This window comes from Barbatula barbatula, assembly GCF_947034865.1.
Source record: "Barbatula barbatula genome assembly, chromosome: 3".
Lineage (NCBI taxonomy): Eukaryota > Metazoa > Chordata > Actinopteri > Cypriniformes > Nemacheilidae > Barbatula > Barbatula barbatula.
Genome location: NC_136764.1, coordinates 17,942,715 through 17,964,506, shown reverse-complemented (window position 1 = coordinate 17,964,506; position 21,792 = coordinate 17,942,715). Strand labels below are relative to the sequence as shown.

The 21,792-nt window shown below is 37.9% G+C and overlaps 1 protein-coding gene across 1 annotated transcript; it reads right to left on the bottom strand.

Annotated features, from left to right (window-relative positions):
• Window positions 1-3,985: 3,985 nt before the first annotated feature.
• On the bottom strand, window positions 3,986-21,577 carry myo7bb (myosin VIIBb). The gene is made up of 48 exons (XM_079453812.1): window positions 21,474-21,577; window positions 21,320-21,366; window positions 21,093-21,194; window positions 20,674-20,826; window positions 20,355-20,539; window positions 18,612-18,733; window positions 18,395-18,537; window positions 18,142-18,255; window positions 17,777-17,930; window positions 17,587-17,663; window positions 17,327-17,446; window positions 16,888-17,018; window positions 16,597-16,807; window positions 16,387-16,522; window positions 16,092-16,240; window positions 15,866-16,006; window positions 15,634-15,792; window positions 15,453-15,545; window positions 15,252-15,346; window positions 14,565-14,649; window positions 14,046-14,264; window positions 13,742-13,942; window positions 12,843-13,073; window positions 12,609-12,761; window positions 12,458-12,532; window positions 12,230-12,378; window positions 11,979-12,105; window positions 10,924-11,043; window positions 10,669-10,842; window positions 10,334-10,561; window positions 10,099-10,266; window positions 9,453-9,570; window positions 9,240-9,366; window positions 8,710-8,873; window positions 8,370-8,551; window positions 7,972-8,096; window positions 7,746-7,888; window positions 7,367-7,520; window positions 7,101-7,256; window positions 6,829-6,934; window positions 6,283-6,396; window positions 6,106-6,193; window positions 5,904-6,010; window positions 5,566-5,751; window positions 5,311-5,427; window positions 5,152-5,235; window positions 4,567-4,686; window positions 3,986-4,271 (listed from the first exon to the last, which is right to left on the bottom strand). The coding sequence occupies exons 2-48, from the start codon at window positions 21,335-21,337 to the stop codon at window positions 4,179-4,181; spliced, it is 6,417 nt and encodes a 2,138-aa protein (XP_079309938.1). The 5' UTR covers window positions 21,338-21,366; window positions 21,474-21,577; the 3' UTR covers window positions 3,986-4,178.
• Window positions 21,578-21,792: the final 215 nt, after the last annotated feature.

Here is a 21,792-nt window from a genome sequence, read left to right as displayed (position 1 = left end):
TGAAAGTCGCTTTGAATAAAAGTGTCTGCTAAATTACTAAACATAAAAGTGAATGGCATAAGAGTAATAAGAGGTTTGTTAGACATTGTATTGTGAATGAGGAAGTGTGTGACCTTCCTGTGAGTCAATATTTCATTTAGTAGCAAAGCAAATTGAAACGGAACTGTTTGAAAACTTGATGGCTGAGATATAAACTACATGAGAAAATAGTGTCTACTTTAAGATTAAAACCAATATGTGCCTAAAATGAATTTGATAAAAATGTAACATACACATCCACATTTGTTTGTGTTCCTGTGGACACACCTTTTTCTGGATAAATAACAAAAATCTGCGCATGTTTTGCCCAGGAGCCATTGTAAATCAGTTGAGTGACATTTAGCACGATCACTTGGGAGCAACTAAGGAGCACTACAGCGAAACATACACAAGAAAACGTGATAACCGTTTAAAAATGTCTTGAGGTTGATAAAGGTATCTCAAGAATTCAAGGTTTAACAAGGTGGCCCCGGCATGAAAAGAGAGCGGAAGGGAGTTTGGAAACAAAATGAAAAGCACTAAACTGACTCAAACAATAGAATGAATAGCAAACAATGGAATGAACAGGGAACAATGAACATCCTAATAATGTCTGATAAATATCTAAAGAGTAACCGTTATACTTAAAACAGGCATGTTGCCCAAGCCACCAGATCATTTCTCTAAATCACAAAAAATCTTGCTCTCTTTGTCTCTTCTAGAAGATTCAATGAATTTTGAATGTGTTTGCGACAAAACGCTATTAGAGAGAGATTCTCTACAGAGAGATTCAAAACCGAACTCTTTTAATCTAGGACCAAAATACCGGAACCAAGACTGTTTCATTGGGCGCATGCGCCTGGCCTGAAGTTAACTCCCGTACATCGTTCTGGATAGAAGCTAGTAATAATATTAGTATTTCTATTGAAAACAATGTATATTAATATGAACTTATGTTAATATTATATTAATTAGTAATTTGCTGAATTAATTAAAAAAACGATTTGTTGAATGGGTCGTGTAACTTTGTTGCATTAAACTTTAGTAACAGTAACAGTTCTGCTACTGGTATCCCAGAATAATACTAGCTAGACAAAATTTTAACTTGTTGGCTAATTTAATTTACTTGTTTATTTAGCTTGTTATCAGAAATATACTGGAAGTTAAGTTTTGGCCACAAAAGTCTAGTAACGTCAGTAACGTTTGTTTATGTTGTTGCTTTGAAACCTGTCTATAAAGTCATACTTAGAACAAATATGAAATATTATTACACACTAGGTTGATGGATGTTCATGTCCTAAACTCAGTATCAGAACTCAAAGTACAGTTTATAAATACTAATAATCAAAAGAAAGACAAAAATGCAAAGCAGCTTGTTGAGATCATGACCCTGGTCTGCAAATAATATTCATATGTGCTTTCAATATTCGCCACAAACCATCTTTCACCAAAGCAAATACAATGATGACATAGACATTGGATGTTAATACATAAACAAACAACTTGGCTCAAGGTGAACTTATGCAAGCAGAAAAAGTCTCTCAGAAGGAATGAAAAGATTTAGATTTTTTGTATTGCTGTTAAAGGCTGTATGGGAACTGGGAAACAAGTGTGCTGCTATTAATCTTGTTTATAAGCGAAGTCTTATTCTCCCTCACTGACTTAACTCTGAAATGTTGCCAACATTCCTTTGACTTTGAGTTCTTGGACAAAATGGAGAACTGGCAAGCGTTTACATTTTATACATTTAGCAGATACTTTTTTACCCAAAGCATTGTGCAGTGCATTCAGACCTTAAATCAATACACACTCGGGGAATCAAACCATTGACCTTGGAGTTGACGGTGCAATACGCTCTATACCAGTTAAGCTAGGGTCAAAGAGCACATTCCTGCAGCTTGCAAACCAGAAGAATTTAGAAATATTCACGTTTGTCAACAAACAACTGGATTAGGTGTTACACAACTGTCCGAATTTTAGGTCATGATCGAACCAAGTACAAACTAGGTTGGAAAACCAGCTTCATTTTTAAATGATGCAACCCTCAACTATTACCGCCATAAAATAAAGAGTTCAGTACTCAAAGCAAAATCCTTCTGCTTCTTTCTTAAATTCCTATAATAAATGTTCTATTCATTGTCTGGCAAATGCTGCTAGGATGTTTTGTTCTCCCAGAGTAAATCGACTAACTCTCCCACACACATTTCCAGTATTGATTGATGTCTGATGGCATTACCTTCAATACTTGGACTCTCTCTGAATTATTGATTTGAACCAGGCCGCAAGGGAAATAAATTAAAGCAAGCCTGACTTCATATTTTTTAAACTATGCCACAATCTAAAACATACGGCTACAATGCTGTAAACGCGATGATGTACAGTGGCTAAACAAACCCATCCGTGACTAAATCTCTCTCTTTATATGGTTGAAAATCAGTATCTAAATGCAAATCACTGGCTGCATTTTTAGAGTTGTTCTTTTCTATAGCCTCAGTACTTGATCATTATCTACTTTGCAGGTCCATTTATTTAGAGAAATACATGAATGCATTCCTGATCAATTGAATGGCATGGAAAAGTAACACAATTCAGGGCAAAACTCAATGGGCAACGCAATGTAACCTAAACATGCATAGATGAGTCTCACAGCAAACCGCTACTGTTTAATTATTTTGAGAAATAAATAAAATGAATACTTATCAACAACATCTTATAAAGGCTGTTGACTGAAGATCAAACTGATCTAAAGCTCAAGAAAATATTATGCATATAACAAAGACCCCAATGTATGAGCATGGCATTCACCAGGGCTCACTGTGAAAAACAGTTTCAGATTTCAGCCTGGGTTAGAGACACTCAGTAACGTCACGGCTCCAAGAACATGTTTTTAATAACATGGACTTCATGCCAGAAAGACAAAATGAGGTTCACAGCAATACAGAAATTAATACATTTCTTAGGGATGACGAGATGGTTTTGCTCTTCACACAGTAAAGTGTTGTGCTTCTGACTCACCTGTTGATCCCACCGGGCACATATCGGGGCTGCCAAGGGTCCTGTGTTATGGTTATAGTAAGCACATGGCAGAGAGTGTGTCAGCACAAAAAATCGTGCTTTACACTCGATTACCATGATTGCTGTGGAGGATCCGTGTTGGATTTTCCAGTTTTAGCACAATGGTTTCTTTCTTTTTTTTGGAAAAGCTGAATTACTGGTCAAGAGGGTTGTGAGGGGCTCGCCGGGATATTTTTGGTTTAGTGGAGGAATTAAGCAGTAAAAAAGCCTTGGAAAGTCCTAAAAGCGTTCTGTAACCTTGGAGGTAGCCAAAACATTGTGTTTTTTAAAGTATTTGGTTTAGATGTAGAATATGCGGTCTCAATATCTTAAACAATTTTCTTTTAAATTACAAAATGATTTAACAGTTTGGTGATTTATTCATTTCAATCTTGTAATTCAATATGAGACGTATTTTAAACAACATCCAGCAAAAGCCGGGGCAACTGAAAGTAAGAATGGATGCATATCTGTGTGAGGTCAAGAAAGCACTGAAGCCAAACTAACAAATCAAGTCCTGCTTCTGGATGTTTAGTTTTACCTTCTGTCTCTGTTCACTTTAAACATGAATTAGAGTGTGTATGAAGTCAGCAAGGGGCCTTACCCATGTACATTACCAAACTAATACAAAACAATAGATTGTGTTGTAACTGTATTGCAAATTGCATTTCGTGGTGTGATTTAATTCTAAAAAATATTTTCATTGCATACTTAAAAAATGAATACAATAAGTCCCCTTTATAACAAGGAAATCATTATGTTTTGCATATAACTGCAAAACGTCACCATTCATTTAAAAATTGCATTTGATTACGTCATTTTTGGAATTATATTGTAAAACACTGCCACCTAGTGTAAACATTAGGAAAATTATTCTTTTAATAATAAAGAGACAAAGAAAAGGAAGCAAAAACCGACTGAAGAGTTTTTAATTGTTAATTTTGTTACACAGTACAAAGTATGAATATATTCACTATATTCAAGTTACACCATAAACATTTATATTAGAAAGATAACACCAAACATGCTTCTCATGAGGCAACACGCAATGGTGCTTCCTGATCAGTGACGTGTGTGACACAATGATATCCTGAGCAGATGCACATTCAAAAAAACATCTGATTTCTGGGGCGCACCATCTTCCTCTCATTCAAATACATGTCCTTATATGATGACAGGAGATCACTTATTTTAAAACCCTGTTGGAGACAAACATAAGAATAAAGGTGCATTTTGTAATTTGGGGCTGGTGGGTATTGGATATAGTCAGGATTTATTAGTCAAAGTGTCCAAAAACACACAGGTTATCCGTAATGTTACTGTATTTCAAAGTCACCCACCTTCAGCAACCTGCTCAATTTTGAATAAATGAATCCATGCAAATGCTTTTAAACTATTTATAAATATAAATATATGTGTAGAGCTTTAATAAAGAAAAATATACAGAGAGCATCTTAACATTTGTATGCAGAAATCATGCTAAAATACTCTTACCAATGAGGTCTCACAGAGTAAAGTGTTGCCCTGCACCAGGCTGCCAATGGTCATGTGAAAATAAGTTTTTCCACTAGACCAGGAAGTGATCTTACTGAATGGAAGCATTACAAGCACCTCCTGCATCCAAACAAGACAAACACTTTATAAGCAGAGTCAAATGCAAAGTATAGAGAAGGAAATGTTAAAGGGATAGTTCACCCAAAATTGAAAACTCTGTCGTCATTTTCTCACCCTCAGGTTTTCCCAAACCTGTATAAATGTCTTTGTTCTGCTGAACACTGAAGACTGTCAATAATCAAACAGATTTCATCCCGCATTAACTACCACAGTAGGGAAAATAAATAGTATGGTAGTAAAAGGGGGATGAGATCTGTTTGATTACTGACATTCTTCCTAATATTTTCCTTTGTGTTTAGCAGAACAAAGAAATGTACACAGGTTTGGAATAATCTAAATGACTAAATGATGACAGAATTTTCATTTTTGGGTGAACTGTCCCTTTAAATGTTACAGAAATGGATGTACAGACAAGCTGTCTCATGTAGTGCATATAGACATACAGTCCATTTTAGCATTTTTTACCTTTGTCTTGGGGTCAATGATGCTGACTCCTTGCTTGCTGATTGATATCATGATAACATTTGGATAACTCTTCTCTGATGTTTGCTGTGAACAAGATGACAATCAGTACCTAGAAACCTTCTCGCCAATAACATTTGTTTTTAGGGGTAAACTGATCACCTTCACTTCGAAGAAAGCACATCCAAAGGTAGGCCACTGTGAGATCACCTTCAGGAACTGAACTTTGGCTTCTTCTATGCTCAGACCAGCCTGCTTGTTGTATGCATTGATGATGTGCTGGAAACCAAAAACCAAAAGACATTCTAGCATTCATCCAATGTACCATACAGGCCTTCTATCTTGCACAGGTAATGCACGCTCGTATCAAATAAGACTGAGCTGTATCTCATATTCTCAATAAAGCCTTAAAATCACCTTTTTCCAGTCCTCAGCAGACATGATCTTCTGTTGATCAGCGGGTACCAGATCCTTTAGCAATTTAGGGATCATGATGAACTGAGATCTATCCGTGTCTACCCGAGTACGAAACAGCAGCCCAGCCAGGCTGATCGTGTCCTCTTTAGACATACTGTGGTACCCCCGCAAATACTTGGGCAACTCCTAATAAAACAAAATAGAGACTGCTGGGCACAGTTGCTCCGTAGTACAAACAATTGCTACTGTTTACCGTTTAGCGTTGTGAACATCCCCATGAAGATAAAGCTGATATCAGACTCTAAAAAGTAACCAAAATTTCATATCAGGCCACAGACCTGGGGAAAGTGGAAGTTTAGGTCAGCTGTTAGATCTTTTCCTGGGATCACGTTGAACCACAGCTTCCGCATGAAGAGCACCAGGTAGGGCACGATAGCTGAATTACCTGTTTTCAGAAACAGTGATTTTATTTAGAGTGAGAGTCTGTTTGATTACAGTGTCCTTTCATACTGACATGGTTTACTTCGTTTTAAGGCTTACTATCTTTGGCTTTCTTTGTTTTTTTGACAACGTCTGTGAGTAGCCTGAGGTTGTCAAAAAAGTACTCCTCAGATTTCATACTTTCTACCTGAAATTAATAAAACGACACAAGGATAAAAAGACTTCAATCAACATTGTCAAAAGATACCAATAAGCTTAAATATAAATGTCTTAAACCTTATTGGTTGTTTTCACAAACAGACTGTATCCATCTGGTGAAGAGAGATGGAGGCTTTTGGATATGCTCCGACACAAGTCATTGATCCTTGTGGTTGTGGTCACTTCAAATAACTAAATAATAAAAGAGATCAATAAAATAACATTAGGATATACAGCCACAGCAAAACATTATGGGGTGGACAGGGCTTAAGCCTAGTTCCAGACTACTTTAAATGTTTGAGGTGTCTTGATCGAAAACAACTTGCACTGACATATCTTAAAATATATCATAAACATTGATGTTTTTGTAAATGTTAAGTACGTTTAAGAAAAATGTAAATATCCGTGAACCACCCCTAAGAGACAAGTCCTTCAGTTTTTGCCTATTGTTTGGACTAGTTTGTCCCGTTTCCATTTTCTGCAAATAATTGCATATAAAAAACAATATTTTCATTTGGGAGTAATGTCACAAGTGCTCACACAAAAATGATCAGTTTACTAACACTTTTAAATAGTAAATTCAGAAAAACATACTGTAATTCTGAAGTATATAAAATAGCTTACTTCAGCTGAATCATTTGGAAAGTGAACTTTATGGAAGATCTGAGGGCTGTTATTTTGAATGGCATCCACCTCCACCTGGTGAGGAGGAAACTTCCTACATTCAATACTGTAAATGACAAAAAAAGGATCAAGTCAAATAAAAGATTAAAAGGCCATTTCAATGACAAAACTGCAGAAAAACCTTCTGTTTAATGGCTTGGTACATTATACACTTAAATAATGTACTTCTAACAGCACCGATGTTACTACAGGACTCATCTGTTAGCGTCTACCTGAGCATGGCTTGCATTCTGTGTAGACAGGCAGCGGCCAGTGGCTCTCTGGGTCTGGACTCCAAGAATCGCTGAACGTGCCTCAGTAAAGATTGTTCTGGAGGGAAAAGACCACAGCACAACCACAACAGCTGCCAACCCCTCTCCAAACTCAGCCTGTGACAAAGAGAGTGAGTCAAACAAAAGTCCAATCAAAATATGTAGACATAAAAAATGCACTGCATCACAGCTGGGTACCAAAACCAAATGAATCAAAGCTGACTAACCCATTACTGTTATTAGTCATCTGCTTCATTATTTGGCAGTAAACCTCATCTCTCAGTTCAATGTGCTCTGTTGCTGGGCCAAAGATCTGGTTTGTGAGATCTATGGGTGTTCGCACTTGTTTTACTGGATAATCTCCCATATATTTAAGGATAGGTAGAGAGAGCAAGTTAAAGAAAAATGGTCAGCGTCAAATGCATGTAAAACTCATTCTTCAATGGTTATTTTAGAGAAATGTTACATTTTTCAATGCGTGGATGTCTCGCACACATGTCTGTTATGCGTTTTGACGAAATGATTTTTGACAATTATCAGTATTTCGTTGGACTGAACAATTAAGATTTCACTTCTCGTGGTATATGGGGCCCTTGTGAAGGATATCGGTAAAGCAGTCACAAGCGAGGTGGCTGAGATCTGAGTTGCCCTGCAGGCTTCTGATCAGCGGCTGTTTGAGCGGCTCTTTGCTAAGAGCCCACAGTTTCTCTTTGGCTCCTCCCCTACGTCCCCCTTCTTTACCCGTTTGCCTGGAACCACAACCAAAAATTATAGTCAAGTTATGATTATAGCGTTTCATCTTGTCTTTTAAAGCGATTATTATTTACATTACCTGAAATATTCTAAGGAGAACTCTTTCAGTGTGGATTGGGCTAATCTCTCTGCGTTGAGCTCCTCCCTCTGCGGCACGATCTGCGCTACTGACTTTCTCCTCGCTTGGCTCAAATTCAGCAAATTCTAGAGGTACAGAGGCATAGAATTTGTTTATTTATGTTCTTTTTCCAAATCACAAGCAAAGGTCACAGGAAAAAATATTTTACGCTCAGGGGTGCATTTATAGAGGCAGTTTCCCAGACAGGGATTAGCTGGGATAATCCAGGACTAGGCCTAGTTTAATGAGGAGTTAGAAAGCTTTAGCACATTTCTTTTAGTCCAGGACTAGTCCTGTTCCATGATGTTCCACCCCACAGTGATGGCTAGTGTTAAGAAGAAGAGAAATGTTATACGTACCAGTGTTTCTTCAGTGGGTTTATTCAGCATCGGCAAAACCTGAAGGGCATCTAAGGAAACAGCTCCGCTTTGACTTGTCCTCTCATTCCTGGCTTTGATCCAGCCTTCATCAGGATCATACTCTCCATCCTTTATGATATACAGTATATCACCCTTTTTGAAGTTCAGGACTGTGGGGTCCTCTAAATATGCATTTAAAGGAAAATAAACTGGTCATTTTCAAAGTATTTTGGACCAGCCATTTTGGATAAAAGCATTTGCCAAATGCATTCATGTAAACACTTTAAAGAAAGTAATGCTAGGATGTTTGACAAATCAATTGGAAATCATTGTAAAGCACCTTGTCTGGTAAAGTCCTGTATTGCAACCGCGTACAGAGATCTTTGCTTGAGACCAGAGAGGAACATGTTGACAAGCTCCACCAATTCATTTGCTTTCACGACCTTTAGCCCATACTCGCCCCTCGGTGTGGTCAAATACAAAATCCCACCAGACTTGTCCTCGCTGTAAGACAACATCCAAGAACAGAGGACTAAGGGAATTTACAGGGCATTCAAGACATAAACCTACTATAATAAGTACAGTGGTTAACAAATATATTACTCAACCACGCAATGTAACGCTTCAGCCACAGCTGCCCTTAACGAACGGTATTGGTATTTTGTTATTATTGTTTCTATAATGGATAATCCACCAGTATTTTTTGTCTTTTACAAGAAAGGCAAAAACATAGAAAAGCACTTTATTTTTTTTATTCAGATACCCAATTACAGTTATTTACTTGCAGTCCCATAACGTTTCATTTGTGAATTGTCTGAGAAAAATCGAATGTTTTTGGACTATCTAGTTTGTTATCAAGAAATAGCTCACCTCTGCATTTTGATTCCTGACACCTCAGGGTATGAGAGCTCCAGAAATACAGCTTCCTTCCCAACTTGAAAGGAAACACCTTTCCAGTTCACCACTACCACAAACTCGTCTTGAACCAATGGAAGACCTGAACACAGTAATTCAGTGCTTTACGCCAAACAGTAATTTATTAAATACAACAGTGAGTAAAAAACACAGAAAATAGATATTTACCGTCAATTCTGTACGCCTCAAACAACTTGGAGAAATAGATAGGCCACTTCTGGCGTGCATATTGGACTACCTCTGCTTTTACATCGTCGACAGGTGTGGCAGAGTTTATGTAAGGACCCTGAGAAATTACACAAGACCAGTCTTCGTTTTATTTCTGACATCATCTTTACTCACTTAAAATGCAAATGGTGTTGTAAATAAACACATGCTGTATATTAAATGTCCATGTACAGCAGTATGTGCACAGCCTTTAATTCAATGCTTTGGCTAGACCAGTGGCAAATGCTACAACATACAAAGAATTGATCTGAACATTATTACATGAGTTTGCTTTTTTGACTATGACAATGCACCTGTACACAATGAGCTGTCAATAAAGTCTTGACTGGAACTTAAAGTAACAATAAATCACAACATAAATCACTTTTACTTAAATTAAAACACGGTCTGTTAGACAGAACCCAACATGAGATTAATTTGTGTCAAAATGGGAGCAAATCCTAGCAGCAATATGCATCAAATGGAAAACCTTCCCATGAGAGCAGAATGGCAAAAAATGTAAGTAAAAAACACACAAGGGCAAGGTGCACGGGTGTCCACATATTTTTAGATGTGTTGTGTAGTATGTAACAACATATAAACATACTTGTGTGTGCGCTGTGTTGACCATCTGCACCAGTTTGGCCATAGACTTGTTCTCAATCATACTCATGTTCATACACTCATGAACGACTTTCTGAGCGTTTTCCAAGCTGCTTTCAGAGCCATGCTGTACATAGTAATGTTTGACTGCGAGCTGCACATAATCATCCTCCTGGAACAACATTGTAGATCAACAAAAGAGCCTAAACAAGGAGACATTGAACAGATCCTAGACTGACCTTATCAGAAAGATAGTCTCCATGTTTAAGGCCACGGATTATCTGTCTGTAGATGAGTTCTGTGCTGATGAGGTCAGATGAACAGTCGTGCCATGGAGTGAAGATCTCCTTGCGAAAGTAGAAGCGCCAGGGAGCGTGCTGTTCCTCTCTTCCTTGCCTCTTTTCTTCCTGCTCGCACATGGACACCGCATCCAAAATGTGCTGCCCTCCACTGCCAAGAGACCACATCTGAAGCCAGAGCAAAAAACATTTATGTGAGGACTTGAAGAGCAAACCTCTTCTCAACAAATCACATGAGCAATAGTAGTGATGCTTACAAGAACCACATGACAAACCTTCTCATTGATTGCAGCATATAAAGAGAAGCCGTATGTGTCCTTCAGGTTGTTTTTCTGGATTATAGCGTCGCACACCTCTCTAGAAGTGCTGGCCGAGTCCACGTGCAGACTAATGTTTCTGCCATCCATCAGACCCACAACCACCAGCATGGGGTTCTTGGTCTCTGCAGCCTTTCAGTTCAGATCATGTTAAGACAACCGTGAGAGTAACGACAGAATTCATCTGAGAGTCAGAGACATGTCATACTGTACCTGTAGTTCAATCCAGCATGGCGGTTCATTTCTTTCTCCATTGGCTAAAGTCCTCCGCAGTCTCTCAACACAATATGAGGAATATTCACTTGACCCACGACGTATAAAGCTCTGCAGGTACTGTGACAAAAAGGGTTGTGTTCATATTTTTTGCTTGATTTTACTTGATAACAAATGAATAATGAAAAGCAACTGGGAAACAAAAAGTCAAAAACATTCGGCAAATGCTTAAACAAAGAGCAATTTAAAATGTGCTTTCAAGTTTTAAAACATGACTCAACTCAACTGATTTAAATCTGTCTATTTATTTTCATACATTTATGAAAGTTTTTTTTATTTTAATTGATCTAGTTCTAGTTCTACATTAAAAAAAATGAATTAAATACACCATTTTAAATGTGTCTGTTAATTCGTCTAATTGAAAACGCATTTATTTAGTTAATTTTGTTATTATTGAATTTATAAACTGATTCTTCTTTTTTTAAAGGTCTAGAGTATGAAATTTAGCGGCATCTAGCGGTGAGGTTGCAAGTTGCAACTAATGGCTCCCTCCACATCCCTCCCACTTCTAAGACAGAACTAAGTTGTCTTCACGTTTTCACTTCTTTGCTGAAAGAGATAACATATTTACAAAACACACTCTGTAAAGCAGTTTGTCCGCTTAGGGCTACTGTAGAAACAACATGACGAATTCCGTGCAATGGGACCTGCGGTGTATGTATATAGATCATTCTAAGGCCATAAGAATACATTTCAATCAATAGATCCTCCAGAAAATAACACATTGGATCTTTCAGTAGCACTCTTGGTACTTCATACGCCTCAAAATTGTGCCATATTGGTTGAGGAAAATATTACTGTGTCAGGCACAATGCCTAAACAAACCGCAATGTTTCACAGCGCCATAAAGCCACCATGTTTGTACTTTACAAGGACATCAGTGTGATAATGGTTTACTTAAAGCCTATCTGTGTGTGCATAAACTGGCATACAGGTGAAACTATATACCATATCAATTAAAAGATGACACACTTTAGCTGTAAAATATGTTTTACCATAGTGAGGCGGTCAGTAGGTGGAAAAATACCCAGACAGATGGACAGAAGAACCCAGCCTCTGTTTGTACTTTTCTGGCTTTTATTGTCTGTCAGCTGTTTACAGATTTGACAGTAGATTTCATCTCTGGAAAAAATGTCATGTTGTTAAGATAATGTAACTCTCATCTCAGGAAAGCAATCTATCACACATTATGTACGTAACCATTGAACATTTGTACACACTAAACACAATAGTTATTGACCTTTACCTAATATCTTGTCGAACAATGGCATATCCCACAATGATGTGTAATTTCTCTAAAGGTGTCATTGGACGATCAAAGGTTGGTCCTTCTCCAAACAGCACATCCTCTTCTTCATGAACAGGCAGCACTTTAGTTGTTTGTTCTTCTTCTGGCTGTAAATGTACGCATCATGATTAAACACAGCATGACGTGTGAGTAATCTTAAATGTTATTCTACTCTAGTTTTCTAACCTCTTCTTCAGGAATAGCTGAGGGTTTTCTCCTGCCAAGCCCCTTTTGCGGCTTAGATTTTTTCCTCAAAAATTTCTGCAGTTACAAAAAAGACAATAACAGAGACAGAAGCTACACATGAAATAATCAGTGAAGGAAGAAGCAAAGTTACCTGATCTAATCCAACAATGTTACTCAGCCGCCGGGCTTGTCTCTGACCGAGGTTCCTCTGGATGGGGTCGGTTTTAGCAGAAACATTTTCTTGCTTCGGCTCTGGAAGATCTCCCATAAATCTCAGTATGATCCACCAAACTGTCAAACATGCCTAGAGAGGAAAGGAAAAGAGTGTAAAGAGATTTGCGATATATGAGAATAAAATAAGACGTTAATGGGGGAGAGCAGTTACCAGGGCATCCCCCTCGTCCTCATGATATAGCAGTGGCTGTCGTAGTCTCTGCTGGATATGTGAGGGCATGGAAGATCCTTGAAAATGCAGAGATGCAAATTTAGAGAAAGAGAAGTCATCGATTTCCTCCTCGTCACTGGTGTCAGGTTGGAATGGGGACTCCTTTATCTCCATCACAGGGCTTTCTATTATTTCAGCATCCTCTAACTTCATTGGTTCTGCCTCAAGATCCTAGAAGAACATTGGGAACAGATCAAAGCAAGTTAGCATTAGCGTTATTAGGCTATATTATTAGAATACTGACTTTTTCGTGCCTGATTTTTCTACATTCATTTTAGTCTAGGACTGTCCTTAAGCATCGTCTGTGAAACAGGGCCATAGTTAGCTATTATATGTATAACTTGCACAGGTGTGCAAAGAAGATCAGTTTCAGCTCCACACTCATTTTAATTTAAGCTATTTCACCCCAAAGGTAAATTGTAACTATATAAACTGTAAAACTATGTGAAAATTTGTATTTAATAGGGTACTCGCAAAGGTACCGAGTACACTTAGAATACTTCATCATACCTATATCTCAATCGAAAAATCAAGTGTACTTAGTGTATCTCTATTTTAAGTACTTAAGCATATTTCTAAGAAGTACATAAATAGTGGACTGAAAGAATTCTTTTTTATCTTTAAATGAAATTGCGTATTGGCAGAAATCTTTATTGGTAGCAATTCCAGAATCCATTTAATGATTGTGTATTGAAAAAATGCTGAAGTATGTGTATCGGCTGATGTCATTGGCTCTATAAAAGGACCCAATATAAAATCGATCTTTCAAGAAGTTATCTATACTTGTTCCCGTCAATATATTCCCTACTTCTTTATTCTCCTGTTGTGGCAGCTCTTACTTCAAAACCCTCGGGAGCCTGACCCTCTTGTCCTCCTATTGCACTGGGCAGGAAGCCAAAGATGTTCTCCACCATTTCCTGATCTCCCTCAATCTCAGATCGGGCAGCAGCCTCGTTTTTTCTAAGCACCTCCTCAAGACGTTGCTGAAGCTCCAGTGCTGCCAGTTCCTGTACTTCTCTTTCCTGAGCAGTCAGGAATGCCTTGGAAAGAGAATGAATGCTTATTAAGCATAAAAATGAGGTATAGAAACCAAGTTATGTGGTAATGCAATGTGGTTATGCCACAACATTATTAAAGGATTACATCTGTCTTCATTTTCTTGAGGGTTTTTCTGGCCAGCAATCCTCTCGTCTGCGTCTGTAGCAGTATGACTGCCTCTTTTTTCCTTTTCAGGTCTTTCCTGGCCAGGTACCCGCGTGCTTGTGACTGCAGGGTGATGGCTGCAGCTCTGCTGTGCTTGTGCTGCATGTGGAGTTGCTGACTGCGCACTTTTGCCTGCAGCCGAAGCAATCCCTGCCTGAGCTAACAGAGATAACGGTAAAGGAATGAGAAATGCAACCATCTCATAACAGACACTCCATTAAAGTTCACCCAATGATAAAATCTAAACTGTCATCAGTTATTATAAATCCCTAGGATTTTCCTTCATACGTGGAACACAAACAACTGGACGTTGGGGCCTCACAGCCTCAGTCAAAAGTGATGGTGACTTCAGGCTGTCAGTCCTGAAAACCAGCCCTTTCAAATGAGGGGCTATTGAAAACAAAATGACAAAAGAAAAGATACTGTAGACTGTTATTCTGCTGTTTCTGAATAGCTTACCTTACAAAAGACTTCCTTTTCTCTGTGGCCACGCCAATACTTCTGCAGAACTAGAGCTGCCCTCCTTTTCTTTACAAAATTCTCTCTGTATGTAGATGAAGGAAGACTTTATTAAATTTATTTTATTAATATAATAGCGCTTTTCACAGTTTTCATTGTTGCAAAGCAGCTTTACACAAATCTAAATAAAAAATATATATGTAATAAATAAAATAAAGACAATATATGGTATATAGCAAGTAATTCTCTATGCAATGTACATTGATGAAACTTAACTGAAATAAATACTATGTTGAATTATCACAAACTATCAATTGTTTAATTGAAGTATATTATTTGCAGTTTTATAATGTGCGTATTATCTACATTTACATAGTAATCTCAGTTCAAATCCCAGGTAGTGCTTCTGGATTAAATTATATTGGATACTCAGCACATTGTAATATTGTATCAATGCAATATTGGTCATCACAATTCATAATAGTCCTGTTACTGATGCTGGATTATCTGCAATAACATTATGTTAAAACTATTAACATGATGCAATTACAATTTACCCGAGAATTACCATAACATGCAAATTCAATGTGTATGTTAAAGTTAAATGTAAGATGTTTATGAAGTATAAAGCCCAAGACCACCAGTCAAATACATAAGAACAAAGAAAAGAAGCAGCAAGGATCGTACCTGTCCTTATGAGCAAGCATCACTCTTTGGATTATAAGCGCTTTTCTGTGAAGCTCTCGTTCTCTTTCTAGTTCCAGGTAGGAGTCATGATAATCCTGTGAGGGAAATAAATAACACATTTTACAGACCAGTTAGTCTTGGGCAAAACGCACTTAAATTGACAGAACTATGTTACACTATTCATAACTATACATGGTGTACCTTTAGAAACACTTTGGTGTTGCCAATCTTCCAATCATCTTTTTCTTTGATCATAGCCCTGCAGATAGCTTCACAGCAGTGAGCTGCCGACTCCTAAGATACAAACAAGTTCATTTTGTGATGTATATTACAGTAATATTTGAATGAATGAATGAATGAATGAATGAATGAATATCCATACAGTGTTGGGGTCACAGTCAATGGTTTTCAGCAAGACACGGTAGCGCTGCACAAACTCTTCAAAGGTGTGGCGGATGGGATATCCTGCTTTACGTATTCGAATCGTCTCCCCCACCCCTGAATAGCGAAGCTGCTGAACGCAGAGCTCTCTATCAAAAACCTGACAAGAATGATAAACAGGAATTAACAAGAGACTAAACAATATAGAATAAACTGGGGTTGTGTGTTTATACCATGGACAACTTGTTGTCATTTGGTTTGAAGCATCGTATGAAGAAGGGTTGACAAAGAGATAAAGTCTTCATCAAAGAGTCCAGAGACTGACGAAACTGACCGCTCAGGGTGGATATCTGCTTCCTTGAATCATTTGCCATCTGTGTGAACAAAGATATACAATTTCTCACAAAACCATTGTCAGCGTTGAGCATGGTAAGTCAATCCATCCACAAGTGTTCATACTCGTAATGAGTTTCCAGGAGTCCTGATGATTTGGTTGAGCTTGTTAGACTGCTCGGATGCAAAGATCTGTTGAAGCAATTTGTTGGAAGATTTCTGAATCAGATCCATGAGGTCCATGCTCAACGCATCTCTGTTCTTCTCAAGAAAGCCTGACAAAACACAAAGTAAAGATTTTCAGGTATGTTCCTTTCTGGAGGGGTATCATCCTGCAGAGTTTAGTTCTAGCTAAACAGCTTGGACATCGCTCTTCAGGAACAGAATTGAATAACCACGGCTTAAAGAAATTCAAATGTACCTTTGCAGTCATAGTAAACCGCCCCAGCAAAGTGCCAAATACCAAAATGCAAGCTGTGGTTGCTCTTGGGTGGGATAAAAGGTTTGCTCCTGTTGTGTTGTTGGTTCATTTTATTTAACAAAGTGGCATCAGTACCCTGTAATGAGAAAATAATTAAATCAGGAAGATCAATTTGTATAGAAAGCAGACACATTGGCGTATTAAAGTAACCTTAGGAAAATGGCTCTCTTCGTCAATCAGCGCCAGTATGTTGAGAGGTTCAACAGCCAGCAGGTTCAGAGTCTTCTGGTTGTCTTTGAAAGTAATGCGCTTCCATGAGATCTCTTCTTTATTATATTCCTCCTGCTCCAGCTTAAAGATGTGCCTCACGAAGAACTGCTGCAGCTGCTCATTGGCGTAATTTATGCACAGCTGCTCAAAACTACACAAGCACGATCATTTCAGCGTTATACTTATTTCCAATTCATTTTGGATTTAGCCATCAGATGATCTGTCACTGACCTGTTTTTGTTGAAATTCTCAAAGCCAAAAATGTCAAGCAGACCAATGTTTAAGGAATCGTGGGTCTGTGCTTTGTTAATGGCACTGTTCATTCTTTTGAACAACCACACAAATAACCTTCCATACATGGCCTGTCGGGAAGAGTGACAAATATTTATTAAATAATAAACAACACTACCGTCATTTACCCTTCCTCATATTTTGCACACAATTAAAACTGAGAACTGGAGATTTTAGGGTTTAACAACAGTTTAAAAACACTTTTACATTAAAAGGTTTTAAAATTGAAACTTAAAAGTAAGCCATTGAATTGTATTTAAAAGCAAATAAGCATTTATGAAGTCTTAATATATCAAAGTACTGCGGTCACACAAATTGCTCATTACTATCATAAGGATAAGCCTTATAAAGGTGATTTAGATAAAGAGCAGAAGGGTACCTTGGCAAAAGCATCTCTGGTGTCTGTGGCCTGGTCTGGGCTCAGGGGTTTTGATACTTTCTCTCTGTTTGTCATTAAGGAACGATAGGTAAGACTGTTTTCAAGATCAACTTTATCCACCTACAAAATAAGAGAAGTGAAAAAACAGGTATCCAGATCCTGGATTACATAAAACAGAGAAAGCTAGCAATGAATAAATCTTTGGTTTGGTATCTAAAGTTTGGTGTTCAGCATAACATAGTCATGACTTTTGTCATCACCTCCAATAACTTGGCCGTGATTGAGAAATGACTGGATGACAAGACGTCACAGCTGTCCATGTTATTCGACATAGTGCCTACAGAGAAATTCAAGCAAATAACTACAACGGTGCAGTGATGATATATACCACACTGTGCTTCATGGAACTGTATTATATAAACATGCAGTTATTAACGGGTCAATTATAACCTTCAAAGTCCACATTGCCCATGTGGAGAATGGCAGCCAGTAACTTGAAGATTTCCCAGCAATCTTTGTCCGAGAAGGCAAGAATCTTAAGAGCAGCACGAATCCGTCTGAACTCGTCAGCATCGTCCCGACCATCACATATCAAACAGTCACCCTAGAACAACCATCTGGAAGGTCAATCGCCAAACTTGTGCCATAGTCAGGTGTCATAATTATAATAATCTGATATAAAAATCTAAATTAGTTGATGCCCAGTCCTGGTTCTTTTGCTCCGACTTTAATTAAACAAACCTGAACTATTTAATAAAGGTCTTATATTACAGGATTATGTAAGAACAGGATTGTGATCCAATTAAAATGTTCACCTCAGTCAGGTACTTGAACTCAGACACATCACCAAAAGATAGAATTTTCTTTTGCTCATCTGGCATCCCGGATAACATGCAATAAAAAATATGATAATTCCTCTCCTGGGGTGCCTTCAAATAAAAAACAAGATGTTTTTATTGTAATTGACCATTATTTAACTGACATTACAAGCATTTCATGGACATTTTAGGCTATACGTAAATGTAACGAACCATATAAAAGCACACATGAGGACAAGTGTGGTCTCACCTGATGACAGACGCGAGACTTCTCCAGGAGATACTGCTCCATATGAGCCCCCTCTATAGCCCCCTCTTTATTAAAGAAGATCTCCACATATTTCCCAAAGCGGCTAGAGTTATCATTCCGAATAGTTTTTGCGTTCCCGAATGCTGCGGGAGAGGCATGAGACAGTTTTTCACAGAACAGACTGAAACAGTAAAGTAAACCAGACTTGAGCTCTTACCTTCCAGGACGGGATTGGCCTGTATGATCTGCTGCTCAATCCAGGAATGCTGCCCACTCACAGCAGCCAGGAACTGCAGCACCAGTTTAGTGCTCTCTGTCTTTCCTGCACCAGATTCTCCACTGACACGCACCAGAAGCATTAATTAGTTACTTATTCAATTACTTTAATTAACTAGTGTTTACTATTGATTGTACTGTTCCTTGTCTGCGGCACATGTAGGAATGATTACTGCTTTTACATGAAAAAAGCCAACAGTGAACAAAACATATTTTAAACATTTATACGCTGAATATGTGCAGTGTGTAAAAAAACTATAAAATACATGAATTGCTCAATAATAGGCAAGCACTTTTGCAGTCCAGTGCAATATAACTATATAGAAATAGAAACCAGTAGCTGCAGGTATTTTGTAGGATAGTCATTTATATAGGGCATGGATTGTAAAATGAATTACAATATGTAAGGGATAATGTACAGACAGCGAGTTGTCATCGCAGAAATAAGCAGACAGGGCTTAAACGTGAATGTAACGAACCACATAAAAGCACACATGAGGACAAGTGTGGTCTCACCTGATGACAGACGCGAGACTTCCCAGCAGATACTGCTCCATATGAGCCCCCTCTATAGCCCCCTCTTTATTAAAGAAGATCTCCACAAGTGTATCACACTGAAGGGGCTTATTTCGGAATAACAGCCAGCTGCTTGTACATTATCCCGCTTATTACACGGCTACTTGCCATATGAGAAAAAAACTGGACATGAAATGTGAATTTGAAATATTTCATTTGCTTATTTTTACCGAATGCAGACCTTCCACGAAGAAAAGCCGTTTACTTTCGGTTTTAAGATAATAAACGACATTCAAATGTCACGAACAGGAAATTTGGCTTAATCATTTGTAAATATAATGTCATATATGTTATTAAAAGATACATTTACATTTAATAAAAATAAAAAACTTTAAAATGATTTGTTGCATCCGGGTTACTATGTGTTATTAGTTTTGAGAATAAGGAACCTGCAAATGTGGCGACTGGCCAATCAGAATTAAGCATTCCAACGAGCCGTGTAATAAAGTGGTATTTAACAATAATCATGATATTAAAAAGTATGATTATAGATAACATGTAAATTCAACATATATTGTAATATTGTCGATATTTCATAACCCGTTTAAGGTTTTGCCTTGAGATTCACAATGGAACCTTTCGCGGACTCCCTTGAGTGCAATTCTTTGGCCAGAAAAAGAGAAAAAATAAAATGAAAGATAAATTTGACTGATTTATTCATTTTAAAACCTATTTCAATTGATCTTTCGCTATCGTAAATTCAATTGACCGGGATAATCGTGAAGCGAAAATCTGATATTGCGATCAATTTAGATATCAGATACAATAAAATAAAGGGCAACCCAACAATAAGCCTGAAGTTTATTATTGATTTTTCATTCTTAACGCCATTCCAGCATCTAAGGCTACATTCTTGGCGAGAACTAGTCAATCTATACACAAGTCTGTTCTATACATAAGTTGGGGGTGTGACAATTTGGATTTCTCAGTCAACTGGGCTGTGGGAGGAAACCGGGGCACTCAGAGTAAGTCCACGCTGACACAGAGAGAACATGCAAACTACACAGAAAGGCTTCCCGTCCCAGCCGGGGCTTGAACAGAGGACATTCTTGCTGTGAGGCAAACGTCCTGGCCACGGAGCTAATATGTGAAAATAAGAAATATTTACCTAATGATGCAGCACTGGTTGCACTGATTGCGGCGCATGTTGAAGTAACATTTGTCAGCGATGGCAAAAATGTGTGGTGGCAACTCGCCAAGTTTACGCCCGTGATACTGGTGGACCTGATCTGTGGTGTAGATAGGCAGCAACTGATAGGGATTCACCGCTACCAGTACAGAGCCAATATAGGTCTAATCAACACACACACACAATAGAAAAATATATTCACAACTTTTTAAACAGAATGTTATTAAGACAAAAAGTTATTTCTTTCTCTCATTGGAACGAACAGGCTTTATTGTCGATTTAATGTAAAGTCACTTACATAAATGATGCCCTGTTTGTGGCGTACCAGCAGATTTCTCAACAGGCCAGCTTCACTGAGGTCCCCCAGTTTGATCATGTCATCAACACCTTCAACCGAAGTGGGGTGCATAAGCCTAAGATTGGCCATCTCCTCCACTGGGAGTCTGTGCTCCTGGGAAACCATGCCAATACATTAATCAAATAAAAAGATTGTGGTTGGATGTCTGCATTGGTTGCTCATAAAATGTGGTCTAATCTTCACTTGTTACAGACGTTACAATCATTTGTTGTTTACAAAAATCCAGTTAAATACACGTTTTGTCATGGAACAGCTTGGAATAACTGTTCCATTATTATATTTTATTACAATAAACCTTATTTCAGGAGTAGATGTGAAACATTGTATAAAAGCAAAAAATGCTCTTTGATTTTTTTTACCTTCCCATTATCATCAAGCAAAAAATACTGTCCATTTTCTGAGATCTTCACACGGGCTCCAACAGGGACCCCAGCACTGGTGTCAATCCAGACATGATCCCCCTTGATTCACATTTACAATAACTGTTTTTAAACACATGCCACCACCATATTTAAATGTTACAAAATGTGTTATTGAATACATCTTTATGTCAGATCACTTAAAAAAAAAGAAAAAGGACACTAACCTTCTTTAACATCACCATTAGGACAAACTCTTTCAGATTACAGACATCTGATTGAAATGAAGCACGTTATAATGACAATCCATATATGAAATATATAAACTAGCTGGAACAGTTTCAATGAAACTATAGCTAATAACAAAAATATATCCAGTACCTGGGAATATCTCTCCACGCTGGCTGCTTTCAAGAATTGTCCAATTGCAAGTTTTCCAACCCACTTGTATGACAGCAACAAGGAAGTATCCCTTGTGCTCATCTCTTTATGACACCCAGACTTTGCTCTTACATGCAAGCCGATCATCAGCAACCGCCAGGGTCGTAAGCTAACCAAGATGGAGTTTGGCAGCTTGGTTCTTTCATTATTCCATATAGTGAGCTATGCTGTGCAGCAACAAAGGAACGCAGGTTAGACAAATGTCTTTAAAACCAAAAGCAGCAGTTCTTTAGTGGCTCTACGTGATTAAATGTGAATA